The following is a 19,710-nucleotide window of genomic DNA, read 5'->3' as shown; positions in this document are numbered from 1 at the left end:
GAGAGAGAGAGAGAGAGAGAGAGAGAGAGAGAGAGAGAGAGAGAGAGAGAGAGAGTCGTAAATGGTGATGTGTGTGTGTGTGTGTGTGAATGGGGGTTGTGTGTGTGCTCGGTATATTGAAAAAAAAAGGAGAAAAACGGAGAGGGAAAAAATATGATCTACGGGAAACCTCATAAAAAAAGGGAAGGAGAGAAGGAAGGAAGGAAAGCAGGAGGAAGGGAGCAAAGAAAGGGCGTGAGAGAGATGAAGGAGATGTGAAGGTGAAGGAAAAACCAAAGGAATAGGAAAGGAGAGTAAGTTGCAAAATACATGACGGGTCAGAGAGAGAGAGAGAGAGAGAGAGAGAGAGAGAGAGAGAGAGATGAGTGGAAAGCAAAAATGTTAAGGAAAAAAGACAGTGGAAGAGGTGGAGGAGGAAGAGGAAGAGGAGAAAGAAAGAAAGAGAAGAAAAAGGAAGAGGAAAAGGAGAAAACAAAAGTAAAAACATGAACAAGAAGATTTGGAGATGAGAGAGAGAGAGAGAGAGAGAGAGAGAGAGAGAGAGAGAGAGAGAGAGAGAGAGAGAGAGAGGCGAGGTTAGTGGGAAGGGGGGGGGAGAAAGGAGAGATGTTGAAGGCTAGCGTGGGAACCTGCACCACCACCACAACCTGCACCAGTCACCCCTACCGTAAGAGAGAGAGAGAGAGAGAGAGAAAGGGGGGGGAGATGCGTGGTTTCCTTCTCGTTGCTTCCTTTGTGTTCCTTGGTGGTGGAGGCAACAAGGGCTGCCTCTTTACTTCGTCAGGAGGGGCGCGTCAGACACCAGCGAAGTGTTCCATATGGCTGGTGAGGGAGGAAGGGAGGGGCGAGGGGTGGGTAGGGGGGAGGTAGGAAGGCAGACACCCCGGCGCCAAGTCCTGTACACAAGGAGACGGTGGTGGCGGCGGCGGAGGCGGAGGCGGGGGCGTTTTGGTAGTGGTGGTGGTGGTGGTATAGTGGTCACCTCCTCCTCCTCCTCCTCCTGCCCTCCAACCGACACCTGCCCAGTTGCCGCCGCCACAGCCGCCACCACCGCCTCCTCCGCCGCCGCCGCCACATCGTCGCCGTCGCCATACCCGGCATTCCAACTCCTCCCGCCTCCTCCTCCCGCCGCCACAGCCTCGCCGCTCACACACACACACACACACACACACACACACACACACACCTAGCCCAGTTATTCAGTATGTGTTTTGTTCCCCTAATCCATTTAGTTTTTCTACATGCGACGAGTGTTGTTCTCCTGGGTCTCTCTCTCTCTCTCTCTCTCTCTCTCTCTCTCTCTCTCTCTCTCTCTCTCTCTCTCTCTCTCACCTGTCTGCACCTGTTACTAGTATTATTTCCTTTCCTCCCTTCCCCCGCACCTGTTACTGACATTCTTCCCTCCTCTCTTCTTCTCTTTTCTTCTCTCCTCTCTCTCTCCTCTCCTCTCCTCTCCTCTCCTCGCCTCTCCTCTCCTCTCTTCCTCCTCCAGCTTCCTCTCCACTTTAACTCCTAATATATTTCTCGTTCTTTCCCTTCCTTGCTCTCTCTTTCTTTCTTTCTATCCGCTATAACACCTGTCGCATCTCCTCCTCTCATCCTCCTCTTCCTCTTCCTCTTCCTCCTACTTCCATTATTCCTTACCTCTTACCAGCCTCCCTGTCTTCCTCCCTTCGTAACACTTGTAAACTTCTTTCCCTCCTTCCAGCGCTCTTCTCTTTCCCAGCCTCCTTCCTCAACGACCCTCTTCAGAGACTAATTATCGATGTGGTTTTGTGTGAGGTGTTGACTTTGTCCATGGGAAGCCCCGCCTCACCACCGCGGATCACCCAACACGAGGGGAGGGAGGGAGGGAGGGAGGGAGGGCGGGCAAGGCAGTGCTGAAGGGGAGGGAGGCAAAGGGAGAGAGAGAGGGAGGGGAAGGCAGTGCTAAAGGGAGGATGAAGGGAAGGAAGGCTAGGATGGGAGAGGTAGTGCTGAAGAATGGGAAGACAGAGTGATGAGTGCTAAGGGAGGGAAAAGGAAGAGAGGCTGGGAAGAGGAGAGTCAGTGGTGAGGGGATGGAAGAGGCAGTGCTGTGGGGAGGGAAGGTAGGAAGGCAGGGAGGGAAGGGGGAAAGGCTAGGAGGGAGGGCAGAGGCAGTACTGAAGGAGGGTGATGGAGGAGGGAGGGAAGAGAGGAAGGCAGGGAGGGAAGGGGGAAGGCTGAGAGGGAGGGTGGAGGCAGTACTGAAGGAGGGTGATGGGGGAGGGAGGGAGGGGAAGGGAGGCAAGCAAGGAGGGAAGGGGGGAAGGCTGAGAGGGAGGGCGGAGGCAGTACTGAAGGAGGGTGAAGAGGGGGAGGAAGGAAGGCAAGGAGGGGGGAAGGCTAAGAGGGAGGGCAGAGGCAGTACTGAAGGAGGGTGATGGGGGAGGGAGGGAGCGGAAGGAGACGCAGCTTTTGACCCAGCCCAGGTTCATTATCACCATTTTCCTGTCTGGCATCAGTGGCCTGTCGCTCAACTGTACGCGGAGGAGGAGGAGGAGGAGGAGGAGGAGGAGGAGGAGGAACAGAAGCGATGGAATGATGTGGTAGAAATAAACTGTAGGGAAATAACATTGCTTTACCGGGAGTAAAATAAACTCCAGGGAAATAATTTTACTTCACTGTGAGAAATGGACAGTAGGAATATACCATGTGCCTTCAGTGAAAAATGTGTCCCTTCCTTGGCAAGCGTCGTTATGAGTGCGTGATTCCACATAAGTAAGCATTGTCACTACACCGCATTGGATCTGTGTTATATATATAGTCTTGTTGTAATAAAGAATCTAGAAGAAATGAAACACTCTAAGAAAGAAAAATGTAACACGAGTGAAGAAATGAAGAAGGAAGTAAGAAATAGAAGAATGAATGAGGGAAGATGATAAACACAAAAGCAGGTACCAAGATAAGGAAGGGATGCAGCAAGATAGTGCGATCTGCAAGGGCGACACTTTTAATAAGCTCTCGCAGGAATCAAGGGAGTTTTTAAGAGCGCTTTCCTTGATAGCATAGATACCTTAACGTTATGTACCAGCAAAAAGAAAAGAAAAACCGTAAGAGTGTACCTAATCATCTGTGTGACCTTAAAAACTGACCTAACGAGAGAACAAAGGGCCTGGTGAGGGTTAAATGATCACTAGCAGGACTCGTGACCACCAGCTATTGCCCCCTGCTGAGCCCATATTGTGTGATCTGTGGGTGACCTGGGTGAGGCTGGGTGAAGCTGCGGTCCTTCACTCACCATACACCCCATGTACTTGCTCAGGAAGGACGGTGACTGCTCGTAACCACCTGAGGGGAAATTGTACTCTATTATACCTGCCTGCCTGGATCTGCCTGACCTCAGAGCGCACAGACCAGGCAGAGAGAAGAGTCAAATACAATACTAATAACGTCTACTCTACAATACATGTACGTACCTGCCAGTTGATAAGCAAGGATTCGCCAGACCTCGGCACGCACAAACCAAGCAGAGAGAAGGAGAAAAGAAAGGAAAATCTAATACAATAATAATGATAATAATAATAGCAACAACAATTATTAACCCAACAAATGCAATTATCGCGGAACGAACGAGAAGTGTGTGGAGTGGGAAGGTTGACTTCACTTTTTTTTATTATGTAAGTAAGCCAAACAAGATAGAGTAAAAAAGGACCGATGGGGGAGAAAAAGAAGGTTAGGAAGGAAACAGAGTAAAAAGAATAGAGAAGATAGAAAATGAAATATGTTCATGGGAAGCCGATAATACTTTCCGTGAAGAGGAGGGAGGAGTCAGGGCAATAAGAATGTGTAGGAAACGAATGCATAGCAGCTTCTTGTATGTATGTATAGCTGATTAGAGAAACGAAGTATGTATTTAGTTTCACACGATCGGGCACTGTGCAAAATCAATTAATTTCTAAATGTATGTAAGAGGACAAAACTGGCCAAAGGCTTATAAAACGAAATAAAAAAAAGGCCCACTTAATTGCTAGTCCCCTTGCAGATCCGAGAGTTAACCAAAATAAAAGAATAAATGCCTTGAAACCTCCCTCTAAAATTAAATCAGGAAATACAGAAACAGGTATAGGGAGTTGCAGAGTTTACCAGAAAAAAGTTATATGTCACAGTTTGCCACAAGAATAAAGACAAAAAGTCAGAGAAACCAAAAGAAGAGTTATGTAGTCAACACAGTAACCACCACCACCAAAACAACCACCACCACTACCATTACAAAATCCAATCTTCAACAAACCTACCGAATCTAATACGAACAAAACAAACTATTAGGCAGACCATATACAACCACTACCACCACCACTACAGTCTTCACCTTCACTATCACCGCATCACCGCACCGCTCAGACGCCACAGAAGCGAACCACCGGACCGTAAAAAGATAATGAAGACAAAGAGAGAGAACTAACCAAAATACAGATCGAGATAAGGAACCGCCACTGTCTTCACCGCACCACTCGCCAAACAGTAGCGGGTTACAGTACTGCTCTGGTAAAAGTTCAAAAGTAAGTAGTTCGTAAAGCGAGGCCGTGACGGAAGGCGTGAGCGTATAACGAGACTGACGCAGGGGTTCCGTGTGGCATAACTCAGGTGCCACACCGACCACTAATTAACCTGTCGCGGCTCATAGGCAGGTGAGCAACAGCCGCCTGGGGGTGAGTGGGAGGAGGAGGAGGAGGAGGAGGAGGAGGAGGAGGAGGAGGAGGAGGAGGAGGAGGTGGCGGTATGTATAGTGGTGGTGGTGGTAGAGAAAGGAAGAGAGAGGAAGGTATAGGGGAGAAGGATCTTATCTGAGAGAGAGAGAGAGAGAGAGAGAGTTCTAACAAAAAGGGAGGATCAGCACCAAGAAACAAATAAGGAGAGAGAAAGAGAGGCATGTGCTTGACCAGGAAAGGAAAGAGGAGATGAGGAGAGAGAGAGAGAGGAGGAGGAAGAAAAACATAGAGGGAGGGAGGGAAGAGGGGAGGGGGGGAAAGGGAGGCTATTCAAGGAAGGCAACAGTAAGAGAATACCCACTTAGTTATTATCCTCCACCACCACCACCACCACCACCACCACCTTAACCGGAGACACTCAACTCTTCACACGGAAATTAAAAAGGGTAAAAACACCTTAACCTAAGCCTATTAAGCCTCCACGAATGTCCCTCGAGCGATGGCCGTTCCCTCAGGTCTTTTTGAATCAACGGCGCGGTTAAAATGCTACACCAAATATAAAGGTAAACGAATAAAAAGAAAAGAAAAAAATCGCAGCGTGCTTAGAGAGAGCGGAGTCAATTCAGAAATGCTAAAAAAGAAGTAAGTGCGTTGAAGATGTGAATGAATTAATAATGAGAGAAGATATTATCATTTGCTCTCGTAAATTGCAGGCAGTGTTTAGTTAAAGCGAACCTGTTTGGAGAGAGAGAGAGAGAGAGAGAGAGAGAGAGAGAGAGAGAGAGAGAGAGAGAGAGAGAGAGAGAGAGAGAGAGAGAGAGAATCATAAAAAAGACTAATGAACACAGAATCAAGTAAATAAATAGATAAATAAAGACTAGGTAGAAAACTATCAAAACTAAATTAACCTAACCAAACCTGTTAACCTATTTGAAGAGAGAGAGAGAGAGAGAGAGAGAGAGAGAGAGAGAGAGAGAGAGAGTATAAACGATAAAGACAAAAAGATCATAAAAGAAAAGAAGAACTAATAAACACAGAACTAAGCAAGTAAATACATAAATAAAAACTAGATACAAAATTCCACTAACCTAACCTAACCTAACCTATTGACTCCTTATCGCCTTTCATTCTTTCTTCTATTCCTACGCAACTTCTAATTTTTTTTTATCTATTGTTTTATCTTTTTATCTATCTTTTTATTTATTTTGTTTCCTCTGTCTTTTTATTTGTTTATTTATTGTTGTGGGGGCAGCTTTCCATCAGCGTTCACTCAGCGTTCCAGACCCCAACACGCTTCACCGCTTGTTTGTACGTCACACTTACCTGAAGACTGAACGGAAGGTAAACGTGTATGTAACTTGCATTTTATCGCTTCTATAGTCGAGTGGAGTGTTCGTGCACGTTTCTCTCTCTCTCTCTCTCTCTCTCTCTCTCTCTCTCTCTCTCTCTCTCTCTCTCTCTCTCTCTCTCAAAAACTTCGCATTCAAAACGAAAACTTTCCCAGAACTCAAAGTGCTTCCTTCTCTCCTTTCTCCTTCCTTCCTTCCTCTTCACCCTCTCCCTTTCCCTCCCCTCCCTCTCTCTCTTTCTCCCCTTATCTCGCTTCTCCCTTTCTCTCTCTCCCCTCTCTTGAACATCACGCCTCTCACCACTTCCTGTTTACCTCTCACTTCCCCTCAACTCTCCACCCCTCCCACATCCCCCAGCCCCGTCCCCTCTCCTACCTATCACCTATGAACTATTATCTTTAACCCTCTCTCTCTCTCTCTCTCTCTCTCTCTCTCTCTCTCTCTCTCTCTCTCTCTCTCTCTCTCGGGCAAGCAGTTAACCCTTAATGTGTTTTTAACGTTGCTGTTTTGCGGGTTGGTCACTGGGAGAGGTCGCTGGTGGGAGGCAGTCGGGGGGGGGGGGCAAGGAAGGGAGGCAGTTTGTGTCACCTTATGGGGTCAAATTAGATGGAGGTGCAAATTAGGAGTCACAGAGGAGGGGAGGGTAAAGCGAGGTCACGAAGAGAGAGAGAGAGAGAGAGAGAGAGAGAGAGAGAGAGAGAGAGTCCAGGTAATGACGGCGCAGAACGAAGCTTAGTTATTAAGTGAATGCAGCAAAATATTACGTGAGGCTTCATTTCCAAGTTATTATTATTATTATTATTATTATTATTATTATTATTATTATTATTATTATTATTTTCTTTCTCTACGTTATTTATTTATTTATTATGTCAGCTTTTTTTTTGCTTTACCTTACTTTCTTTAATTTTCTGGTGATTTATTTATTTATTTTTTTTTTATTGGTGGGGAGCGATGTTTAGGTTTTATCTTGTTTTGTTGTTATTTATTTATTCATTCATTTTTTTTTCTGCTGCTTTAAATAAGGAGTGGAGGAGAAGAAGAGAGAAAAAAAAGAAGGGAGAAGGAAGAGAAGGTGAATCAAAAGCTATGATATTAAGAAGAAAGATTAAAATAGAGAACAAAATAACTAAAAGGAGAATAACGGAGAGAAGAGGAGAAAGTAGCAGACAGAAGAGGGAGAAAAGAGAGGAAGAAAGCGAAAAAGGAAGAGGAGGAGGAGGAGGAGGAGGAGGAGGAGGAGGAGGAGGAGGAGGAGGAGAAAGTAATAATCATCATGCAGTTATAAAGATGAAAACCAAATATAGACATCGAGTATCAAGTGCATTTTTAACTCAGACATATGTGTGTGTGTGTTTCACTGTTTGATCTGCTGCAGTCTCTGACGAGACAGCCAGACGTTACCCTACGGAACGAGCTCAGAGCTCATTATTTCCGATCTTCGGATAGGCCTGAGACCAGGCACACACCACACACCGGGACAACAAGGTCACAACTCTTCGATTTACATCCCGTACCTACTCACTGCTAGGTGAACAGGGGCTACACGTGAAAGGAGACACACCCAAATATCTCCACCCGGCCGGGGAATCAAACCCCGGTCCTCTGTGTGTGTGTGTGTGTGTGTGTGTGTGTTGTTAGGCAGCTGGTTGGCTAGCTGGCTGACTGGCGGCGGCGGCGGACGATTACTGGAATACCACAGGGTAATGGAGGGAGCAAAACAAGGTCCCTACTTACTATACTTACCTACAGCATCGCCCTGGCCCGCCCCGACCCGCCTTGCTTGTTCCCCGATCCTCCGCCTCCCCGCCACATAAATGGCAGTAAGTCTCCGGGATCCGCTCAAAATAACTGATAATAACTAAAACCTGCCTGGGCTTTACTACAATTTACGGCGTCTGAGGAGCTGGTTACGAGAGAGAGAGAGAGAGAGAGAGAGAGAGAGAGAGAGAGAGAGAGAGAGAGAGAGAGAGAGAGGTGGCTATCGGACAGTCGCACTCCAACACACACACACACACACACACACACACACATGGCCCGGTAGCTCAGTTGTTAGAGCGCTGGCTTCACAAGCCAGAGGACCGGGGTTCGATTCCCCGGCCGGGTGGAGATATTTGGGTGTGTCTCCTTTCACGTGTAGCCCCTGTTCACCTAGCAGTGAGTAGGTACGGGATGTAAATCGAGGAGTTGTGACCTTGTTGTCCCGGTGTGTGGTGTGTGCCTGGTCTCAGGCCTATCCGAAGATCGGAAATAATGAGCTCTGAGCTCGTTCCGTAGGGTAACGTCTGGCTGTCTCGTCAGAGACTGCAGCAGATCAAACAGTGAATTACACACACACACGGCCTAGCCACGGTTGTTAACTACTAATAACTAGCGCAGTTCCCAGGCAGCCACCATGACCGGCTATTCTGCTTATACGCCTCGTCTGCTGCTGCTGCTGCTGCTGCTGCCCTCGGTAACTCGGTGATTCGGTACAGGACGCCCTCCAGAACGCCGCCCTTCTACAGAGTCCTCCTATAGCCACCACCACCACCACCTCTATTATCATCATCCTTGGCAGCAAATGTAAGTATAACTATAATTTGAGGTGTGTGTGTGTGTGTGTGTGTGTGTGTGTAGTAATAACTTTAATTTTTCTTTCCACAGTAATTGCTCTCTCTCTCTCTCTCTCTCTCTCTCTCTCTCTCTCTCTCTCTCTCTCTCTCTCTCTCTCTCTCTCTCTCTCTCTCTCTCGTCATTTTTTTAACAACCAATTCCTTCTCTCTACGCTCCCTGTATTCATCTCAACCTAACCATCAATTCATTTACTCGGAGGCCAGCACAAAACACAACAGACACAGACAGGCAGGAATGGACTTCACTGTACTGCAGCACCAACAACCTACTCCTCCTTCTCCTCCTCCTCCTCCACCTCCCAGAACACTCCCCGAGCAGCCTAACCACATAAAGAGACCGTAAATCACACGAATCCTCTGTTATTTTTAGGTGCAGCGGGGCTCACAGTCTCTCTCTGCCTCTCCTTTGCTCCCAAACGCGACTACTATGGAACGCGAGGGTAGTGAGGGAGAATGAGAGAGAGGAGCTGGGTGTTGCGAGGGGGAAGCAGGAGGAACGTGACGGCGGAGCATGGTAGAGGAAGTATGTTTGTTTACGTCTTGGCTGCGGCACGTGATACGACTAGCGACTCCACGCCAACCAGACCAGACGGAAGTGAGAAAGAGAGAGAGAGAGAGAGAGAGAGAGAGAGAGAGAGAGAGAGAGAGAGAGAGAGAGAGTGTTTCATCACTTTCCCTACCTGCCATTCTGATTACCTTTACTCTGTACGTCACCTGCCAAGTCAGTTATTCATTCAGTCAGTCAGTCAGTGAGTTTCATTACCTGTCTTTCTCGCACCTTTGCTTTCCCTTATCATATCACCTGCTAGTCACCTGCGCGTCCCTACACCTACACCTTGACACCCACTCAGTCGCCAATCAGAGTCCATCAATCCCCACAATCACACGAAAAGGATGAAAAATGTCAAGACGAACAATAGACAACGAATGCCATAGAAAAACATAAAACAAGGTCCGTCAACCCAAAATCACAGGGAAAGTATGACGAAAATAAAACAAAACGAACAGTAATTTAAGAGATATATAAATTACGCCTCACAGTCACACGAAAAAAGAGGAAAAATGTATCAAAACGAATAATGAAACAACGAATGCAATAGAAAAAAAATATAAAACAAGGTCCATCAATCCCACAATCACACGAGAAAAGGAGGAAAAGTGTCAAAACGAACAATAAATAACGGACCAAAGAATAAAATAGAAAGAAAAAAAGCAAGGCCATCAATCACATGAAAAGGAGAAAAATGGCGAAACGAATGATAAGTAAATGACTATAGAATGCAATAAGAAACAAAGAGAGGAGGAAAAAAATGTCAAAAAGAACACTAAATAACGTACTAAAATATATAATAGAAAAAAATAAACCAGGATTCCATAATCACACGAAAAAAAGGAAAGTGCCAAAAACGAACAATAAAACAATGAACTATAGAATACAATGGAATGAATAAGTACACCAATATCTAAATCAAGAGACTGATTACCAACGACTTCATTATGATCTCCAAATCCTTGACCAATCGCAGCCCAATCCGATAAAGAGATACAACGGTACAGTGGAACCTTGCTCGCTTTGGGGTCCGAGGGGTCTCCAAGCGCACGGGTTCGAATCCTGTCCACGGTCCGAGTGTAGGTTGGGCTTCCTCACTCAGGGCAAGGGTTTCCTAGCGGGTGGGCTTTGAGATAGGAGGTACCACAAAAAAGTATCCCCTTTAGCCCATAAATTCCCGTGAAAAGCCCACATGGTATTAATAAAAAAAATTTAAAAAAGTGATTGGTTGGTTTCATAATCGTAGAGGAGGGGAAAGTGTAGGTATCGTGTATCTTGGGAATAATGTAACTATGTATCGTGTATCGGGAAAAAATGTACTTACTTCAGGGAAAAATTAAATGTATTGTGTATGAGGTAAAAAATGTAACTATGCATCGTGTATCGTGTATGGGAGGGGCGTTGGTTTATGTATCGTGTATTTACAGTACATGAGGATGGGTTTCGGGAATGGTGCGTGTTGGGGGAGTGTGTGTGTGTGTGTGTGTGTGTGTGTGTGTGTGTGTGTGTGTGTGTGTGTGTGTGTGTGTGTGTGTGTGTGGTGGGCACATTGTAATGGGTGGTGTGGTGTGCCCTCTATACTATAAACAGCTCACGGAGGAATGGCTGGTGGACTCATAAACAAAGATATATACTGTTTTCTTCTTTCTTCTTCTTCTTCTTCTTCTTCTTCTTCTTCTTCTTCTTCTTCTTCTCCTCTTCCTCCTCCTCCTCCTCCTCCTCCTATACTCACCCCCGTCTCTCTTCCCTCCCTTCCCCTCTCATTTTTTTTTTTCAACATTCCCTGTGGATCTCTTTCCCTTCCTTTCTCTTCCTTCCCCTCCATCTGCCACGTCTCTCTCTCTCTCTCTCTCTCTCTCTCTCTCTCTCTCTCTCTCTCTCTCCTCAGGTAACCCATGAACGACGAAGAAATCATATCACACTGAAATCAAATCGTCTTGCCAAACAGGAAGCGTACGTGTCCTTGTTGTGTTTGGGTCACGCGGCGCCTTTTGGACAGTTGTGAGGCAGACACAAGGCAGGCGATTCTTGACCTTGCTTTCTTCTTTCTTCTCGATTTTTGTGCGCCTATCACTCGTGTTTTTCGTATTCTTCTCTTATTTTGTGTGGTGAGCCTTTGTCTTGGCTGATACGCGAGGCTCATTTTACCTCAGTATAGAGTTCTCTCTCTCTCTCTCTCTCTCTCTCTCTCTCTCTCTCTCTCTCTCTCTCTCACACACACACACACACACACACACAGCAATACTAATAGGTAGCAGTACGTAGTGAAAACCCATGAATGGTTGATTTCAAGGACTTAACCCTTAACATGCAGTGTTTATGCAACGGCAGCAGCAGCAATAATAGCAGCAACGTCAACAACAACAACAGTAGTAGTAGTAGTAGTAGTAGTAGTAGTAGAAGAAGAAGAAGAAGAAGAAGAAGAAGAAGAAGAAGAAGAAGAAGAAGAAGAAGAAGAAGAAGAAGAAGAAAAAGTAGTAGTAGTAGTAGTAGTGACATCGTAGAGAATATGTTAGTAGCAGTAGCCGTACTTGTGACAATATGAGCAACAGTGCGGGAGGAGGAAAAAATGAGTCACTCCTAAGAAAGCAGTGACTGAAATAGACATAATGACATTAGGTGGTGCGCTCATGAACCTGCTGAGTTATCAAGAACAGATAACTGTAGTGAGTATACTGACACTCCTCCTTCCTCCTCCCTCTCCCCATCCTGTTTTACCCCGCCCCCCTAACTGCGCCTCTCTCCCCCTCCCCCTCGCATTATCTACCTTAGAACTTACCCGAAATCCACGAGAGTCCATAAAAATCTGGATATTCAATACGACTATCAAGGAATAATGTTCATTTTTCCTAGTCATACTGAGATATATTTCTTATTCCTTCCCCCCTCCCGTCTCTCTCTCTCTCTCTCTCTCTCTCTCTCTCTCTCTCTCTCTCTCTCTCTCTCTCTCTCTCTCTCTTCGTCAGCCACCCTGGCGTGAGTTGAGCCATAGGAACACAGTGCTAAGTAACACTCTGAAGAACCCTGTCGTGCCTTAATATCTTAACCTTCTTTGCAAGCTTCTAAGGGCGACTGTGCCTTGCAGATTGAGAGTGGTGGGAGAAATATTGACGTGTTATGGACCCTTAAGAACGTATCGTGGATCAGTCTATTACAGCTAAATTCCATCGTGCATTTAAAGAATTCTTTTTCATGGTTCTAGTGACAGATTGACAAGATTTCTATATAAGCAGTCTTGAGAACCCTGCTAGTCATATATGTTGTGGTGAGAGACCAAGGCGCTTCAGAATACGAACTTGAACCCTTTACAGTTTACATCATGATTTTTCTCTGCATTCACTCATATCTTCTTCAATTCAGGCCAATTACAGCATCCAACAAATATTTTAATAATCTCGTGACCGACTAGTATCTCGCTCGACAGACTCCCTCACTCATTACTATTTAAGAAGGCAAAACACTAGAAATTGACTCTCCGTTAGTTGAATCTTACGACGCCTGGTAACCAAACACCCAACGTTGTCTCGCCACATTGCCTTATCTTGTTTTGGTGATAAAAGGCAAAAGACAGACTTCGTATACTTCAGCTGATAAGATATAAAAAGACACTTGGCTATATTTTTGCTTTTATCCAGCTCAATTAAATCTTACACCGTCCCAGTTTTGTGCGAGGACGTTGTGAATTAGGAAAAGCAGGTTATGAGAGAGAGAGAGAGAGAGAGAGAGAGAGAGAGAGAGAGAGAGAGAGAGAGAATAGGTGGTGGTAGTAGTAGCAGTAAACAGGTTTGGGTATTACACAAGAGAGAAAAAGTGACAATAATTAACTAACCATAATTCTTAGGCATGGATTATAGGATTAATTCACTCTCTCTCTCTCTCTCTCTCTCTCTCTCTCTCTCTCTCTCTCTCTCTCTCTCTCGTGCTACGCTGAGGCTGAGGTATAAGCACACAGCCATGTAGACTTAGGGGTCTCGCATAAACGTTATTGCTGACGTGAGATGCGTAATGTAGTAGTAGAAGTAATAGTACCAGTAGCAGTAGTAGTAGTAGGGGGGGGGAAGGAGGAGGAGGACCTGATTCATCGATAAGGTTAAAAGTACTGTAGTAGTGGCAGTGATAGAAGCAATAGTTACAGTAGTTAGTAGTATTAGTATTAGTAGAAGAAATAGTGGCAGTGATGACAGTAGAAGTAGTAGTAGTAGTAGTAGTAGTAGTAGTAGTAGTAGTAGTAGTAGTAGAAGTAGTAGTCGTAGTAGTGGTAGTAATGGCAGCAGCAGTAGTAGCAGTAGTAGCAGCAGCAGCAGCAGCAGCAGCAGCAGCAGTAGCAGCAGCAGCAGCAGCAGCAGCAGCAGCAGCAGCAGTAGCAATGAGCAGCAGCAGCAGCAGCAGCAGCAGCAGCAGCAGCAGCAGCAGCAGCAGCAGCAGCAGCAGCAGCAGTAGCAGTAGCAGCAGCAGCAGCAGCAGCAGCAGCAGCAGCAGCAGCAGTAGTAGTAGTAGTAGTAGTAGTAGTAGTAGTAGTAGTAATGGTGGTGGTGGTGGTGGTGGTAATAGTAGCAGCAGCAGTAATGTTAGTGAATGCATCCCTGAAATAGCCGATGTGACAGACCTCATGTACACACACAGGTGCCGCGGTTGCATGCTGATTAGGGCCACCACTCCCTCCGGCCCCTCTATGCTGTGCTGTGCTCCGGCTGGCCCTGTCACAGGCGGGGCGGTACGTTCAAGTCCGTTGCGCATGGCTGTCTTTAAGGACCTGTACCTGTGACTTGCCTGGGACTCGGGCTAATGGGTATGTGTGTGTCCACCTGCGTATGTCTCGTAACTGGACTTGGCAGGTTAAAAGTTTAAATAAATCAAGCTACTTATTTTAATTATGACTTTTTTTTTATTTCAAGAAAGGAAAACTGGCCAAGAGCAAAAGAAAAAAAAAAAAAAAACGATTAAACAAAAAGGCCCACTTTGATGCCAGTCCACGAACAGGGCCGAGTCAGCCAAAATTTTGAGATAAATGTCTTGTAATCTCCCTCTTTAAATGAGTTTAGATCATAGGGAGATGGAAATACTGGAGCAGGTTGTCTACTTCATGTGGAAGTAGTGAAATGATTAGTTCTTTTGGAGTGTTTGTACGTATTTTCTTATTTGAATAGTATATCCATGCCTATTATCAATGTATAATGAAATTGCTTTGCTTTTCTGCAGGGAATTTGTTACTTGAACACTGACTTTTGGCAGAATTTAGTGTAAGTGGAAGCTCAACTCGTCCATGCTAACTCCTGACACATAAAATAGCTGGTCAGGAAAATTACCTGAGATTTCAATGGCGATTAACTGACGGAGACTGATTTGAAGGGAATGAGTTTCTCTCTCTCTCTCTCTCTCTCTCTCTCTCTCTCTCTCTCTCTCTCTCTCTCTGCCCGCGACAAGTTAGCTCACACCTGCGGGTGGCGAGGAGTATAATAAGCTCCCAGATAACAGTGAGACACGTGAGTGAGTGCCTTGTGCTTATCATTCCACAGGCGACCCCGCCACGCAATACTGATCAAGAATATTGGGACTCAACTTCTGGAAGCCAAAGACAAACTAAAGCACACACACACACCACTTGAAAGACAACCTTTTATTTGTTTTATTTTTATTTTTTTCAAGGTAAACCATAAATAGTCACAGTACCGTAACACACACACACACACACACACACACACACACACACACACACACACACACAGAGTTGTGACCTTGTTGTCCCGGTGTGTGGTGTGGGCCTGGTCTCAGGCCTATCCAAAGATCGGAAATAATGAGCTCTGAGCTCGCTCCGTAGGGTAACGTCTGGCTGTCTCGTCAGAGACTGCAGCAGATCAAACAGTGAAACACTCACCGTCATTTTGATCACTTCCACCACTCCCTCTGAACTACTGGAGGAAGCGGGCCTGGAGTTGACGGGTACCGGGTCAGCCTTTGGGGACATGTAGTAGTCCTCCTCCTGGATGGCCACCAAGGGCCGCGGCACATCATAAGTGGCCTCGTCCTGTGAAGGCATATTGACTGCCCTACTCAGACCTGCCTCACGGGGCGTCAACTCTTGCACACAACTAGCGAGGCACACAAAGCACTCCCCCTCCCTCCGGTACCCCTTCTGCGGGAGTTCCCGGCAAGGACAGGACGTGGGTTAGGGGTGGTTCGTTCGACGGAGACACGCACAGCCACCTTTCGTCACGGCTTCAGAACAACTAGTAGTCATTCTCCCTTATCTGGACGTTATCTGATGTCAAATCTGTCGCCTTTTCTTGGTGCCGCTGCTATCGCTTATCGCACTCGTGTTTCTGTACCGCGGCGGCGTTCGTGGTGATGGATAAGTACACCACAAAATCACCCGTGTGGACCCGTATTCTTTCATATACCAGAGTTCTCAAACCCTTCCCACCATCTCACTCTTATAAAACTGATATATTCCTACCAGTACACCACCATCACATCGCCTGCTGGTTCTTCTCCTTCTCCTCCTCCTCATCCTTACGTCAGTGACCTTGGTAACAGCAGTGACGCTAAACTCAAGTCCACCTCTCCACTGTGTTTCTCCTGACGTAACTCTTCCACCTGCCCCCTCCACCCACCAAACCCTTCACCGTAACCCATCCCCTCCATACATCTCTCTCTTCCTCCCGTCGGCGTGAGGTTAGTTCGATAAGTCACGGCTCTCTCTCTCTCTCTCTCTCTCTCTCTCTCTCTCTCTCTCAATATTTGCACGGTCCTTTGTTTTCTTCCTTCCTCGACACCTCCACCTTTCATTTCTCTCTCTCTCTCTCTCTCTCTCTCTCTCTCTCTCTCTCTCTCTCTACCATCACCACCACCACCACTACCAGCGACAGGAAAACACACAGAAGGATGAAAATAAACAAGCAAAAAGTGACGTTCTTAAAGTTAATGCGAAAATAGCGCGTCGTGTTTTATGATGTAAAATAATAGGGAGTTTCGCGGTAGATGGATTGCTGTGATACATGAGACGGTCCATTTTTGTGCTGCTCACACACACACACACACACACACACACACACACACACACACACACACACACACACACTCTCTCTCTCTCTCTCTCTCTCTCTCTCTCTCTCTCACACACACACACACACACACACACACACACACACACACACACACACACACACACACACACTCACACACTCACTCACTCACTCACTCACTCACTCACTCACTCACTCTCTCTCTCTCTCTCTCTCTCTCTCTCTCTCTCTCTCTCTCTCTCTCTCTCACACACACACACACACACACAGATGTGCAGTGAGCAGGTACGGGATGTAAATCTAGGAGTTGTGACCTTGTTGTCCCGGTGTGTGGTGTGTGCCTGGTCTCAGGCCTATCCGAAGATCGGAAATAATGAGCTCTGAGCTCGTTCCGTAGGGTAACGTCTGGCTGCTTCGTCAGAGACTGCAGCAGATCAAACAGTGAAACACACCGTGTAGTGTAGTGGTTAGCACGCTCGACTCACAATCGAGAGGGTCCGGGTTCGAGTCTCGGGAAGCGGCGAGGCAAATGGGCAAGCCTCTTAATGTTTAGCCCCTGTTCACCTAGCAGTAAATAAGTACGGGATGTAACTCGAGGGGTTGTGGCCTCGCTTTCCCGGTGTGTGGAGTGTGTTGTGGTCTCAGTCCTACCCGAAGAACGGTCTATGAGCTCTGAGCTCGCTCCGTAATGGGGAAGACTGGCTGGGTGACCAGCAGACGACCGAGGTGAATTACACACATCTGGTACACCCTCCCGTGATGTCTTGTTAACTCCCAAACTCCACTATACCCCGCAGACAATGCATCTCTCTCTCTCTCTCTCTTCCATTAGAGAGAGAGAGAGAGAGAGAGAGAGAGAGAGAGAGAGAGAGAGAGAGAGAGAGAATGTTCTACTAGTTAGCAAACGTGTGGACGAAGGTTTGAGGAGGAACAGACCAATGTTGAATACAAGGAATAATGGAGGACGATGAAGGAGGGAAGCTGAGAAGAGGAGGAGGAGGAGGAGGAGGAGAGGTTGCCATGGTCTGAATTGTTCTCCCACGGCGGTCAAGCGAAGATCTTTTTTTCTTTCTTCTTTTCTAATCTCAGAACTAGAGAATCAGTTGCTGTTTTTGTTTCTTCACCTAAACTACCTTGTTTTTATTTTTTTCGTTCAAAAGGAGGCAAATGTCCGAGTTTTAGGCGAATGGTCTTATGGAAATACGTATTATAGGAAATTAGAGATAGATTCATACAAGGCACCGAGTTCTTCGTGCATACTGAGGATCTGTACAGTACAAATGTTAAGGGGAGAGCGCGTCGTCTAATCTATAGGTTTTACCCTTACCGTCGTCCCTGGAGTCTTATAAGGCAGTGGAGTTCTTTAAGTACATAGAGTCAGGATCTTCAATGTAAAAATGTCACTGGGGAAGGGGGGGCTTTGAGATCTATAGTTTATACCCTAACTGTTCGTCCCATGACACAAGAAAGCAGCAGAAACGTGGTAAGATTCTTTAGTTCGGCGGGTTACGGGATCCTTTGACTTCGCTTGAAGAAGGTTGGGGAGTCCTTTAGTTTTACAGGTTAAGGACAATGGCTGACTTTGGCGTAGCGTGAATAGATAAGAGAATCTTTCATCGACGTGTTCTCTAGACGTAGCGTGAAGGAGGGAGGTTTGGAGGGTGCTTCAGTGCCTGTCTGGGGTGGTTGAGGCAGGAAACATTCATTTGGGGTGTAAGAGCGACAGGAACCTTGGTCGCGAATTAATTAACGAGCGTCTTAACACCCCGCCGCTCCCCGCCCCGCCTGTTCCCGCCCCGCCCGTCTTGCCTCGAAGGAACGGCGACTGAAGGAGCGAAAAAAGGGGAGGCAGCGTTCTCAATGGCGCTGTCAGTGGGAGACTGTTCGCCTCCCCCCCCCCCTTACTGTGTGCTGACGGCTGGAGGAGGGAGTCTTGGTGTGGTTACTTTGTTCTTCTCCAGTTTCGTTTGAAGTGAACCTTTTTTTCTTTTTTCTTCATTAATTAATACGTTTACTAATGCCGTTATTCTCTCTCTCTCTGTGTGTGTGTGTGTGTGTGTGTGTGTGTGTGTGTGTGTGTGTGTGAATAATACTCCCAGACCACCTGTGCCACATGCAGTTTAAATATCAAAGGATGTTTGTATCATGTTATAACCTCCTTCCCTCACACATACTGAAGACAGCCTTAAGTCCTGTGCGTGCGTGTCCCCAGCAGGCAGTCAAGCAGACAGACAGAGGGAGGCGCAGCAGAAGCAACAGTTTCCCTTCAATACTCACCCCTTTCATGTTGGCGTTGAATCCTGGAGTCTCGCCCACCATGGTGTCTTCCTTGTATCCTTCACTCGTGCCCTCCTCCTCCTCCTCCACCTCCACCTCCTTCTTCGCCTTCTCCTTCTCCTCCCTCACACAAATCCCTTAGCGCGTCTCCTCCTTCTCCTCCTCGTTCTCCTTCTCCTCCTGTGTCCTCCTCAGCCTCACTCGTCACGTCTCCTCACGTGTCTCCTTAATCTAGCCACTCCACTATGCACGGCGCCTCGCAGATCAATACGCCCATTCTGCCGCCCCTCATCCAGCAGGTATAGGCCTCCAGTGTCCACTAAGTCTTGTTTAATTTAGCGCCACCGTCTCTTCGTGGTATATTGCGAAGGATGCACTGTCACGATAACACAGTCGACAAAGTGAGATTTTAACGCATTGGATTACGCCGCACACTGAAGGCACTTGTTACAGATGCTCTTGTATTTCCCCCTTCGTCTACCCAGAGAAGCGTGTGCCCAGTTTGGTGTCAGCGGCCAAGACCCACAACACCAAACCTTCGAAAAGGAATTGACATACTGAAAAGGAGAATATTCTGTGGATTCTCCTCACTCCTACAGCCCAAACTATCGTCACCATATGACGCATGTTTAGCTCAGTATATTATTCATGCTGAAAGGGAAAGGCTGAAACACACGTGATAAAGAAATAATATCAAGTAAAGTTTCCATTCCAAGCTACAATATAATTATTTAGTGTATATTACATTGTTATTAAAGGGTTTATGTGACGAGCGGCTGGCAGCGTCACCGGGAGGCTGGTGCCGCGCAGTCGCTCTCTCCTCTCAAACTCTCCTCTCATCATTTAATATCGAAACTGGTGGTGTTGGAAACTATGCACAAACAGAGGCATTATTATTATTTTTTTTTTTTCAATGCTAGTACGGATGGGTAAAAATTCTTCATAATCATCCTTGATGTAGACAAACTCTTGACACAATATAAATATTGATCTTCGAATCACTTGCAAGACTGTTGTTGTTATTGTTGTATAGTTTAAGTGATTATGATATTCGCGTTATATCATTCACTGTTTTTGTGAAAAACGAAAAATACGTGCATATATGAAAGGAAAGCTTTATAGTAGTTTATGTCGTATGCGTAGGCTCTGTGGTGGAGTTAATTTTAATTATCGTAATATACATGCAACATACAAGCATATGCCTATATAACAGACATACTCAGT

General features: G+C 46.3%; 1 protein-coding gene across 2 annotated transcripts in view; it reads right to left on the bottom strand.

The window, feature by feature from the left end:
- The window catches only part of LOC123513872 (breast cancer anti-estrogen resistance protein 1-like), a 97,520-nt gene extending 78,473 nt beyond the window's left edge, over window positions 1-19,047 (bottom strand). The window contains exon 1 of one of the 2 annotated variants that reach the window (XM_045271304.1): window positions 18,487-19,047. In XM_045271304.1, coding sequence (XP_045127239.1) covers window positions 18,487-18,528 — 42 coding nt within the window. In that variant the 5' untranslated portion in view covers window positions 18,529-19,047. Of the gene's footprint in view, window positions 1-15,062; window positions 15,684-18,486 lie in introns of those variants that run through there. The other variant, XM_045271303.1, reaches the window with a different exon arrangement.
- Window positions 19,048-19,710: the final 663 nt, after the last annotated feature.

The sequence above is a fragment of the Portunus trituberculatus genome, chromosome 37 (assembly GCF_017591435.1).
Source record: "Portunus trituberculatus isolate SZX2019 chromosome 37, ASM1759143v1, whole genome shotgun sequence".
NCBI classification, from domain to species: domain Eukaryota; kingdom Metazoa; phylum Arthropoda; class Malacostraca; order Decapoda; family Portunidae; genus Portunus; species Portunus trituberculatus.
Note: the sequence above shows the minus strand (reverse complement) of the source record. Positions and strands in the feature narration are given on the sequence as shown.